Source organism: Triturus cristatus, chromosome 11 (genome assembly GCF_964204655.1).
Source record: "Triturus cristatus chromosome 11, aTriCri1.1, whole genome shotgun sequence".
NCBI lineage: Eukaryota > Metazoa > Chordata > Amphibia > Caudata > Salamandridae > Triturus > Triturus cristatus.
This window is the reverse complement of record NC_140594.1, coordinates 855,812,390-855,825,566: the sequence shown is the minus strand read 5'-3', so window position 1 is coordinate 855,825,566 and position 13,177 is coordinate 855,812,390. Positions and strand designations below refer to the sequence as shown.

The following is a 13,177-nucleotide window of genomic DNA, read 5'->3' as shown; positions in this document are numbered from 1 at the left end:
GGGAAAAATGTCTGAAAAAGATGACATTTTCAGCAATGTGTTTTTCTTTTTCTGATCCATTTCATAGGGGGCCGAATGAAGGAAAGGAGAGGAAAAAGAGGTTAAGACCCTTTCTTGAAGTCAGGGTTCTCAGCAGGCAAGATAGAGACAGAATGAGGGAACTGAGAAAGAGAGAGAGAGAGAGCTGGCAGCGGCCTCAGTGCCCAAAGCTACAAATGAGTACAATTCCTTGTGCCAAAAAGTGGTACCTGCAATCTTTTTATGTTTTTGGGGAGAGGTTTGCTCTCTAACTTACATTGAATCCTAGCTACAGCATTGGCCAGTCATATTTACATGCAAGGTAGAGCCTGCCACAGAAGCAATTTGTTCACCGTCATCGAGAGAAGAGCTGACTTCTTCCTCTCCTTTCATCAGGAAGTAGGCATTTAAAATATTATACCTGGGCTGCTTAAAATGATTCTATGTGCAAATATACATTTATCTGGTTTACTATGTGCAAATGTACATTTATCCAGTTGGCAGTTGCCAACATATAAGATCTGAAGCGATCACAAAAGTCCAAGCTTTTGTCAAATGGACAACAGGCTGCATGTCATGAGCGTAAGCATAGAAACTGAATCCAAAGGACATTATAAGCCCTTCAAAATATGCCACATAAAGGTTAAACAATGTGGGCCTGAGGGACGAACTCTGAGGGACACCACAGCTATGGGTCATGAAGGAGGCCTGAGAAGGACTGACTGAGATCGGGAGTTTACAAAAGATCGAAACCAGTCCAAAACTTCACCCCCTAGCCCTACCTGGTGAAATCTGGCAAGAAGGATGTTGTGGGACACTGTGTGAAAGGCCACAATCAGATCTAATAGGAACAGGTCTGCAGAGCCTCCCTCGACCATGATCATGCAGATATTGTTGCTGGTAGAAATCAACGTGGTCTGCGAAGGAAGAAGAGGGCCCATGAAAAATAGGGAATAGCGGGAGGCGGAGACAGTGGAAACTAACTCGAACTAAAGAACAAAAACCGCCAACTCTATATGTTTATATTCGTATACATCCGATGATATTACCTTATTCACAACATAAACATTGAGCCAAAGAACATGATAGTCAAAAAATCTTAGTAAATTCTCTTGCAGTATTTTGTATTAGTTATTTTTTCTTTTCAGTATATCTTTCCATATAATCCACAAATGTACTACTTATTTGTCATTTTTTTAATAAAATGACAATAGAAATACTCATAAATCCAAATGTAATCAAATTTTATACAGTAAAGTTGAACCAACCCTTCTCCACAGAACATATTAAAACTTCAACACACTTTCATGCATATCCCAATCATTCCACACAGATACATCAATTGATTCAACCGTTCAAAACATACTAAAAAAACATAAAGTAGGATACCACAGGAAGGAAATAAACACATCAAAGTATTCAAATTGTTGTAAATCGAATCACATCATGAGAAGAACGTACTCATTTCATTACATTACAACAAATGATATACTCTCTTTTGGCAAACTATCAATGTATTCTGATTTATATTTTACAGGATCGGAATCTATCCATAGAACTGAAAATAGTCTACTCTTTAAATAAGGAAATCTTCTTGATGTCTCTTATACTTTCTTTTGATGTAAATAATCTTCTGTACCCCACTTTAATAACAGCGCGTTTTGATGCAAAACGAAATAGGGTCAGCCACCTTCTTCAAGGCGCACTGGAAATAAGCTTACAAAACTGAGAAAATACTGCGAAGGACATATACTAAGATTCTTTGACCATCATGTTCTTTGGCTCAAAGTTTATACTGTGAATAAGGTAATATCATTGGATGCATACAGCTATAGAGATATAGGGTTTGCAGTTTTTGTTCTTTAGTTTGAGGGATCATCATGGTCTCAATGCTAAAAGATCTTTAAATCTGGATTGAATAGAATTGAGGAAATTAGGCTTTTCAATGTGAGAAGAGAGTGGCACATGGACCCAACTTTCACGATTTTTTGCCATGGCAGGAAGGAGTTAAATCAGGAGGTAATTGACAGGATATCTGGAATCCTAAGTAAGCTTCTTCAACAAAGGGACAACAAGCGATGTCTTGAAGAAAAGGGGCCTTGCCAGAGATTAGAGATTGGGTGCAGATAGATGTGATTACTGATGTGATGACATCAGCAATACCCCAAAGGGGCAGATTTACTATATTTTGACATAGCGCACTGCAGCAGTCACAAATGCTGCGCTGCTCTACGTGAAAAGGAGAGAGGAGGAGAGCGCCCTATTTACTAAAATAAGGCACTCTCCTCCCCTCTCACTAGCGCCGGCGCTGAAATCAGCTGATGGGCGGCACGGTGACACCTTTGCACCATGGTGCAAGGGTGTCTCCATAAGTCTAGCATAGGTTTTGTACTGGAAGGAACCCCTCCAGTACAAAATACTATTCACAGACTCACTTTAACCATTTTCCCACTTTGTATGTGTGCTGTACAGTGCAGCACGCATGCAAAGTCAGAAAAGGGTGCAGTTTTCTCACGCTAAGCCCAATCTTCTTTGTTTAGTAAATTGCATTTAGCGTGATAAACCTTGGGTGGTTGCATGGCAATGCCCATGCACCACCCTTGGTACACCTCCATGGCGCAAAGTAATGCAAAGCAGCCATTACTTTTCCATTATTTCCTGCGCTTAACCAGTTTAGCGCTGGAAAGTAGATTGGGGAAAAAATATTGTGTCAATTTGCGTCACTTTCGTGACACAAACAGGGCGCAAAATCTCAGTAAATCTCCCCCTAGGAATATTAGCTGGAGCAGGATCTAGAGGGGATCCAGAAAACACTAAGAGGGACATTTACAAGCATTTTGCGCTGGGTTAGCATCACAAAAGTGATGCTGACCAGCGTAAAATGTTTTTTTTGCTATTTACTTTCCAGCGCAAAACAGGTGTTATTTGGGAAGCAGCAGCGGAGGGTGGCAGCGGCAGTGACAAAGGGCAAAAGAGGAAAGGCAAAAGGCGGCCGAAACAAAAAGCCTGGAAAAAACGAAAACCCGAGAGGCAATGGCATCGCTCGTAAACCAGCTCGCAAGCCCTTTGCTAAAAACGGAGCGGTAAGGCAGGGTGGAAACAGGGAGAAAGTGAGCGCGGCCACTATTAGGAGCGGCCGGTGAGTGTGAGCCCAGTGAGTCAGCGGAAGGGGCCCAACTAGGTTGGGTGCAGCTTGCAGTTCACCAGTGTGCCCTGCTCACGTGCCCACTCACCATTCGCCCCCCCCTTGCTCTCAACAGCACCTAAACAGCACCCCATTGCCATTCCTCAGGAGAAAGTGGCAACAGGGGGCAGCAGGGAGCAGTAGGTGCTGGGAGCTGAGGTTTGAGCTGCACAGGGAAGACGACCCACCCACCCCAACCGATTACATCCCCCTGCATCTTTCTGGCCTCTCTGCACTCTCCTCCCCCTCTCCCGTTTTTACCACTGTCACTGCTATTAAATACAACTGCCTCCTCAGCTCCATCTGCTCCCACCCTGCCCTGGCTGCTCTGGCTGTTAGGTAAGCATCCCTAACACATCTGAGGCTGACCAGGGACATTGGGACACTAAGGGCTGTAGGCTAAAAGACACCGAGGGCAGACCAAGGTTGGCCAGAAGAAGTCAGAATGAGTAGTAAAGGGACCTAAATCATCCCCCAGTCTGCTCCAGATTGCCCCATGCGTTCTGTCTGGCTGGCTGGCAGCTATAGCAACGCCGCTCACCCAGTTCCTCCACTGGAGCACGCTACCTACGAGAGCGGGAGCCAGAGGAGACAGCAGCGCCCGAGGAGGCAGAGGAAAACAAGGAACTAAAGAAAGAAGAGAAATCAACGCAAGGAGAAAATTAGATCAGGCAGGGTGAGAGGGGGTCCCCTGCTCAAGACAAAAAACAAGAAACGCAAAAGAAGATCTCTGTCGCAGCAGGGCAGCACGGCTGAACTATACCCTAAAAACAGACCAGGCTTAGAATTGGGCAATACTACATCAGGAAAGGGCATCGCCGTAGGGGGCCAGTAACAACATGAGGTGAAAACCTCCCAGAGCTGTCCCACACTGTCACAGCCTAAGATCTACACCAAATTCCAGTTTTTGAATGATGTGGGGGACGCTCTTCTTTCGAGATCAATTGCAGCCCAGGGCCTACTTACGCCGATTGAGCCACTTAACCCGTTAGATAACGGAAGCAGTAGGAATGGTCTGGCTCTCGGGTCAACTACAGCACCCAGACCAGAAATCCAACTCGTGCCTGAGGACACCCTACCTAGTGTAACGGCTCTAAGACTAGGCTCACAAAATCAAGCCACACTTGCGCTACAGGACCCTAAGTGGCCTGCTAAGATGACTATCGCAGAAGTAGTAGCAGAAGTAAACACAACTAGCGAACAAGGACCAAACATGGAGAAGGTCAGGAGAGGAGTAACAGAGCCTCTGGGAGAGGGGGCCCGCAACAAAAAGATGCAAAGTAATTATATTCTACACAAGGATCTGTCAATAACAGCGCTAGGCAGCCCAAGGACGCAGAAACCGACCTGGTCTTCTATCAACGAAGCAAAGCCTAATCTGTTCCTGGCATCAAAAGAATCTAATACCGAGCTTCACATACCATCAACACCAACATCGACCAAATCAGAACCAGATTTAGAACTAGAATCAGGGCATGAGACTATGAACAGCACTCTCATCTCAATGTGAAGGAATGGGAGGAACTACTGGCAACCTACACACAAGAGCCATCAGCAGAATGCAAGATCAGTTCTCAAGGCTCCGATGCTCTGGAGCATACGGAGGCAAGTGGAAACCAGGGGACAGAGGACCCAGAACCAAGGACCGAACTGGAAAGTCCCACAAAGCACCACAAAAAACTGAACTCTGATAGTGCATGGGCAAGCCTACTTAAAACAGTGCAACTCTTGGTGGAAGCCCTCCAGTACCAATCTGACAAGATAGACACTTAGTTCACTTTACTAAACACCTTGGCAGTCTTTGTAGTAGCAATCGATGGGAAACTAGGAGCTCTAAACACCTTCCTCCAGAGCAAATGGGGCAACAATCAAGACAGGGAACCAAGCTGTGGATATGGCCCAATAGTCAACAAACTAGCCTCTCTCCCCTCAATGTTGAGCAACCTGTGCGTGCACTTTAAAAATGAAGCTCGGAGTCCTACTAAGCCCCGTTCAAAGGAGCATCCTCCTACAGAGGCTCAAAGCAGCTTCAGAACATACTGCGCAAAGAATCTGGTCTGAAAGCCTCTCCCACTCAATACAGAATCAAGAAGTGATGACAAAAGTGGCAGGTGCAACAAAGCAATGGCACTGTAACAGTCAATCAGACCTGATTGGGGGCCCGAACGGATCCAGAGACTCAAGAAATAAAATCATATGACAACTCAAATGCAAAGCAAAGACGTGCCCAAAAGAGGAAAGGCCGGAAACAAAAGGTCATCTCTAACCAGAAGGACTTTGCCCAACTATTCAGGTTGACATTGCCTGAGATGTCAGGACCCCACAAGTCAACAACTTGGGGCTGACACTCAAGGTCCGCTAACATTGGACAACCGAGGAAATATTAACTATCGGTCTACTACCAAACAGAGTGTGGCCTACACAGCTGGCAACTTAAATGAGGAAGGAAACACCCTCAAGTTCAAAATATAGATCAAGAGGCCTACATGAGACATTAAACTGAGGAAACATCCTCCGCCTAATGTCACACAAACCAGCACTGAAAGATGTAACCACCGCAGACCTAGACTCAGTTGAAATAATCAATCGTAAAGGCCCCGAGGGGGGAAAGATACAATGACCACTTGGAGACAGCCAACCATCGCACAAAAAATACTCTTGGAGAGCTCCACATTCAAAGGCTGGGGATAAAGATCATCCCCGTCAGCGTTCCTGGCTACCCTGTTCCGTTGGCCGTGGAGTATTCCGGCAAAGCACCGACAGCTCGGAAAAACATCCCAAGATCTGTATTAAAAGGCGCAAGAGGGCACTCTCCTCTCACAAATTGGCATTTACAAGACACACATAGAACACGCCAAGAACCTGTAAATCAAGTGAACTGGTTTGAAGATCTGGGATGGTTCTCAAGGACAATAAACAACAAAACAAGAAATAAGCCATCATTCAGCCACCAACCTTCACCAACAGGAGAAACCAACCTGCTACGGATATGCTCATGGAACATAAACGGTCTAGCCAGCAAGACAACAGATTTGGACTTCATCAACTACCAAAGGACATTCCACATCATCGCAATGCAGGAGACTTGGTTGATTGATTCACCACAATTCCAAGGATATCTCAGTTTCTTTGCAACAGCAGTTAAAGGGGCAAGATACAGACACCTGCAGGGAGTCCTCGCAATTTATGTCACCAACACATGTACAGCCTTAGCACGTTCAGTTGGCCCAACAACATCAGACACTTTTGCAATAAAAATATCTGAACCGAGGGTGCCACGAGGGAATGGGTGTAAGGTCATAGTAATAATAAACACTTATATACTCCCAAAGAGGAAATCCAAGGCAGTTAAACAATTAACTGACTTCTTCGAGTCATGCATAAGCAAGGTTAACACAGTAGATATAATACTCACAGGGGACCTCAATCTGCATCTAATTGGCTCATCGACAGCGGAGGAAGTGTCTATACAAAACCGAATATTGAATATTCGACCTCAGGGGAAGAGCCAATCAGGACAGCCTACAAAAAACGGCCGGCGCGTCTTAGAGGACCTTGCATACCTCAATTTTAGAGCAGTAAATAGCAAAAGCTCAGGTGACAACCCCCCGGCAATAACTCACTACTCATCAACCAAAAACTCGACATTAGACTATACTTTTGTGTCCCTGTTTAATGAAATTTACACATTCAATATGGGCGACAAAGCGGACAGTGACCATCGCCCCCAAGAAATTACACTCTATATAAATACACCCAAGTTCGCAAAATCACACCCCCTACAAGGAGTGAACTTTATAATTGATTACAGGAAAATAACATTTGTGAAAGCATCGCAAAGGAATTTCTTGCAAACCGCAGCACTTCTATTTGAAGCACGGGAAGGGGGCAACGAAAAAGAGAAATGAGTCAACTTTACAACTTGACTGAGAGAGTCTTTTGCTGCCCCAATTAAATCAAGAGAGCAGCCCAGTTATAGCAATGTAACCAACTTCACAAAAACGCAAAAAGTCAAGATAAGATCTATAAAAAATACAATCAATCGTACGCTGCGGCACCTCCAACTAAATCCAAACGCCATTACATATTCAGCTGCATTGCGCCAGCAGAAAGTTAAGCTAAAGCAAGCAACATGAGCAGTCAAGAGAGCAGCAGAAGACATGTTCTGGGCGAAACTACACACAGATATTAAACAGAGTGACAGTGTAAGATTCTGGGGGACAATAATTCGATTAATCTGACCTGCACACGAGGGATTATCATCCAATATATCAGAAGAGGATTGGGCAACATATCTTGGAAAACACTTCCATCAAGATGCCATCTCACCACCTAATGGAGCAAGGGCGACTGCAACCCTCACAAAAATCCCTCTAGAGACCAGACATGATGAAGGGAGCGCTATAGCAATGCATGGGGAAGAAGGCACAACGCTGGGAGCCTTACTCCCAAGCAATCACTACAAAGCAATTAAACAACAAATAGGGAAACGAAGAAGAGAAGGGGGACCGGGCCCAAATGGAATCCCCCCAGCGCTTTACAAACAAGATGCAGATTATTGGGCAAAAGTACTCACCCCTCTCTTCACTGAAATACAGCAAACCGGCCAACTACCACCCTCCTGGAGGGCTTTGATAATTTCGCCAATTTTTAAGTCAGGAGACAAAGCCCTGCCAAGGAGCTACCGCTTAGTTACCCTTTTGGTAAATGAGGCAACATTTTTTGCAGGTACTCTCCTGGAGGAACTCCAGCTATGGGCCGAAGGCAATTCAATCATTCCTCTAAATCAGACCGGCTTCTCTAAGTCTGTTGGTACAGTAATAAATATGACCATGGGTCTGCTGATTGATAAGGCAGAAAAAACAAAGATACCACTACACCTATGTTTCATTAACTATAGGGCTGCCTTTGACCATGTAAACTGTAATGGATTACGGGCAAAAGTGGCCAAATGGGCCATATCACAGACATTGCTGAACTTGTTAATCAACTTGCATACTGACACCTGGATCCAAATAAAGCTGTGAGACAGATCAACCCTCTCAAGACAGATACCAACAACTAAAGGACTTAAGCAATGTTGTGTGCTGGCACCAACTCTTTTCAAACTGTTCCTTGCTGACCTTGTCCCGCTATTAAATGCCAGCAATTCACACGCTCCAAGGCTACGAAACTCAGCACTACCATGCCTACTCTACGCAGAGGACCTAGTCTTAATTGGCCAGACGAAAGTGGGTTTACAGCACCTCCTTAACACCACATTGTAATATTCTAAATGTCAACAGTTTGAACATCAACCTGGAGAAAACGAAGACTATGGTAATCAAAAAGAATTTAAAGAAATTAACAGCCTGGTTCTGGGCGCATACCTGCATTGACTCCGAATCAGAATATAAATACCTAGGAGTGGTTATCGACAAAGGCTGCCACTTCACTGCTCAAAGTGTCTCAATTAGGAGGAAGAGCACAGCCCTGGAAGTCTCAATAAGGAATCTCAACTCTAAACTAAATGGCCCATCACTCCTCCCATTAGTCGAAGTCATAAGGGCAAAACCCTTACCGACCATAGCCTACGGCAGTGAGGTACAAAGCGACCCTTTTTGTTTTATCAGGTTTTAACACATGACTCTATGGCAGCAGCACATTACGACTAAAAAATAGAAGATAACGCCCAGACTCAATGCAGGGGTTACACCATAATAAGACTGAGACTAGATTTAATCGAGTCTCAGCCACTTGGACTATCATTTAATCCAGAAGTTTCCTATGTTTTTAATTAAACGTTAGTCTTCATATCAGTACGGTGGCACGAACATACAAAATTAATTTAGTTTGGCCTTCATTTAAAGGTTTTCATGAATGGGATATCGCCAAATCCTGTATATCATAAGATAGAAATTTGCACCAAACGAAGGTCAATTGATGAAAAACCTTATGCAAATCCGAAAGTTTATTAGAATCGTCCTGAAGAAGGTGAAAGATCACTCAATCACCGAAACGCTGCGTCGACTGTTCTTTGTCAAGATTGTATTGTTTTTAACTATTTTTAACTGTATTACATGCAAAAGCATTGAATAAATTTGTCTATATATATTTTTTTTTAACCAAAACGTTTGTGTTCTGAATTCTTGAAGTGATACTGACTTAGTTATTGTGTATGACCTTTTAGGATTATATAAATAATTGTTGTAGTTTCCAGTTAGGTCCTTTAACTCTCAACCTTGGCACTACATATATGTTCTTTCCTTGTCATTGTATTCTTGGGATGCTTTGATTTTTTGGACTAACTAACCCTATCCCTCAGTTGATATTGTAGGGTATCTCCCCTTTGTTTTGCATAATGCATGTTATTACACACTTACCATGCACAAATTTTACCAGATAATACCCAGCAAGAATTTGTTCAGAGGAATACCTGAAGATTCTGAGTTTTGCAGCTAATAATGAATAAAAACATGCAGTATTACTGCATTAGCGTCCACTTTGAGGCACATAGCAGGGAGGTAATATCATACCCCGGAAATACTGTACGTTGGGTTATGAGTATCTATTGGGTGCAGTGTTACCTCTCAAAGTTCGAAGGCACACAAAATTGTCCCTAGAACAAAAGTACTGGAAAGGGTGACATTCACAGCAAGGAGCAAACAAAAGGGTTCTAAGAAATATGGGAGTCATCCTGCTTGACTGAAAATGAGGGAACATCAAGTGGATGCTATTTAATCACAGGTTTCAGATGGATAATAGTGTATATAGCCTTAGATCCTGACATAGCAGGCTTCACCGGCCATAAAAGGCCTGCTCCTTTGGCTTGGTCCTTTAACAAGGGAGCGGGCCCTTAATGGCCGGTACAGCCCGCTATGGAGGGGTCTAGGGCTATTAGAACATTAGAATGTTCTAATTTGTGAAAAAAAAGGCCCCACTGAGCCCGAGGGGAATGAAATCTCCTCGGGCTCCGTGAGGCCTTTTACTTAATGAGCCTGTGCACACACATACTCAAGTATAGGACAAATAGTACTGTCAAATTTGAATTCACATTGAGCTACTGTAATGCTCATACAATCCACTTCAAGTACAATGATACATGTCGAACACTCAGGATGCTTCGTGTTCATAGGTTTATTGTAGGTCACTATGCCCAGCCGACACGTGTTTCGTCAGGGTCAACACCCACGACTTCTTCAAGGCTTAACGGCATGAAATGCCAACTTCATCAAAAACAGAATACCGGTAGTCCATCCGACTCTGTTCACAAATATATCTGGTCAATTCCAAAACATATAAAGTTGTGTGGGAGTCCAATAAGCTCCAATGAAACAAAGCTCCAGACACGCTGTGCCCCACGGAAATGGAGGACCTCCGGTTAACTGACGCGAGTCGCGGATGGAATGAGCACACGGGATTGCGACGACTTGTAAGAATATTTTTTCAAGAGTACGTTTTCCTGAGCCTTACTCGGCTTAGCATTTCCGTGGGGCACAGCGTGTCTGGAGCTTCGTTTCATTGGAGCTTATTGGAGCCTATGAACACGAAGCATCCTGAGTGATCGACATGTATCATTGTACTTGAAGTGGATTGTATGAGCATTACAGTAGCTCAATGTGAATTCAAATTTGACAGTACTATTTGTCCTATACTTGAGTATGTGTGTGCACAGGCTCATTAAGTAAACAGTTTGGGGCAATTTTTTGCCTTCTTGAAGGGTTGAGGGTTTTCCCTTTGCCTGTAGCACCACACTGACACCGGAAATTTTGTAACACTTTGCGTAAATTTGGGAGGCGCCATTGCATTCCGCAGCATCAATAACCCATTAGTTTGCTCCGTGAGGCCTTTTGTTCACAGCAACAGCTTTGAACCCACATTGGAATTTTGGAGCTCCAGGCTTCTATCAGCTGATAGAAGCCCAGACCACTCCATTGTGTTCAATGGAGCGCTTAACATTCCAATGTTCTTATAGACAATACAAGTAATGTTTGTGGTACTAAAGGACAAATTAGGAAAATTAAAGTGGAAGATTTGAATGCAGTGAGGAAAATTACTTCTGTATTTTCTGCATTTAATTTACAATGCTGGATTTTGCAGTTTACTAAATTTCGCATAAATGTCATAAAAAGATGTCTACATTTCCAAAACAGTGTTTATCATATATAGAAAAAGCATGTGGTGTAGAATGTTGACAGTGTCACATCGAATAGATGTTGCAGCACTTATGATCCTTCTAAAAGGACACTGCCTACTGCATGTACATATGTTAAAGTATGTAGGAGTCACCTTTTTATAAGGATTTGACATTTTGGTGGTCACCTTTGTCTTAAAGAATTTTGGCTCCACTATTTTATAGTCTTTTACAGCAGCCAAGAGGCAAACCGGGTTCTGAAGATTAGGAAGCGGGCCAACTCTTTCCTGGAGGAGCTAATGGCAGGTTCTCTCGAACGAGAATGCATAGAAGAGCAATGTAACCTGGAAGAGGCCAGTGAAATTTTTGAAACTCGGGAAGCCACGGTAAGGATTAAAAGCAAGAACAATTTTCCACGTTCAGCAAGAATTTGTAGATTTCAATGGATTTGATTCACTGTTTTCATTTGAAGGACTCTTATATCGGTTGCTTGTGGTCTTGTATCAGGCACTTGCTCATATCTCTCCATTCTTAAGGTCACATGTGGGGGTTTTCACCAAATGTGAACATTTTGTCTCAGCTCTAACTATTGACATGAGATCTTAGCTTTTCCTAGGGACTGATCAGGCAAAGTTCTGGAAACTGATTTTCATAGTACTTACGTTAGTTATCCCTATAATCAGGCGAGTTTGCCATCTATCTGGAGTCAAACAAAACAAAAAAAGGGACTTCTGCAGACTTTTGAGGGATCCTAGTAGCCAAATGTTCTTGATCCAGCTTTTCCTTGGGAGTTGGGTGTTGTGTGAGAGCACTAGTGATTTCAGAAAGTAGTTGGGTGGATATAGTTAGAATCCTCTGATGTTTTGCAGTTGACCAAACTGGTTGGCTCATGAGAAGTGTTTGTACTATTCATCGGGATCCGCTTGTGAAAAAGGGAGGTACTTAAAACAGATTAATCAAGTAGTGGGTACATCACCCCACTTACCAGTTACTAACCTGGCTGGCACCACAACCAATTTCAGCTATCTTCATTCACAACAGCATTACCTACTTCTTCCAACATACCCTGCTCCAACTTTTGTAGTATCTTTCACCAGCCCATCCTCAGACATAAATGCATGAACATACAGTATTAATCTAAATGAGGAGCCTTACAGAAGCACTTAAGTAAGTCTTCAGGTCTGCTTTAGACATTTATACATGCTTTCTCATGTTCCTTTCTCATAGCCGTTTCTTCAACAAATTAGCAACAACCTTGTTTACGGGGACACCTGGTATTAGAGTGGAGGAGATCTGGGTTGAGGCAGAAGGAATGGGCGTTCTAGTCCTTCCTCCCACCATAGGTTTAGACATTCTGAATTGTTTTCACATTGTGTCCTGAACCCATAAAATAATTACAAAGATTCAGTGGTTCCACCCTCTTGTTTTCCATGGAGGGAACAGGGCAACACTATCAAACATTCTCATGTTGTTTAAGGGAGAGCCACAAACCCAAAGCCACCTTTGAATGGCACACCTTCTGGCTATCTCAACTCAAAGAAATTACATTTGGTAATTCTTTCAAGAGCCCCACGATTTTTTAGGATTTTTTGTAAGTAATAAATAGCTGAAGGGGTATACCTCATCGCAACATAAACTCGCCTCGAACAGAACATGCCTGGAGAAAACTAAATCTCCCTCTCCAAGAAGAGAAATGGGTGGTTTTACATTAGCACTCTGTATGACTTATTTGGGAATTCCTAAAATGATAATTAACCTGGTTGTTTAAAGTAATCTACCTCTAGCGATGATGACTTGAACAAGCTGTTCCCTTGCCATAATTCCAATTCGTGGCAGCTTTCATCTTCCTATACCGAAAGCAC

General features: G+C 43.2%; 1 protein-coding gene across 2 annotated transcripts in view; it reads left to right on the top strand.

The window, feature by feature from the left end:
* The window catches only part of PROC (protein C, inactivator of coagulation factors Va and VIIIa), a 106,344-nt gene that overhangs the window by 35,421 nt on the left and 57,746 nt on the right, over positions 1–13,177 (top strand). For both annotated transcript variants that reach the window (XM_085634671.1, XM_085634672.1), the window contains exon 3: positions 11,541–11,701. In XM_085634671.1, coding sequence (XP_085490797.1) covers positions 11,541–11,701 — 161 coding nt within the window. The remainder of the gene's footprint in view (positions 1–11,540; positions 11,702–13,177) is intronic.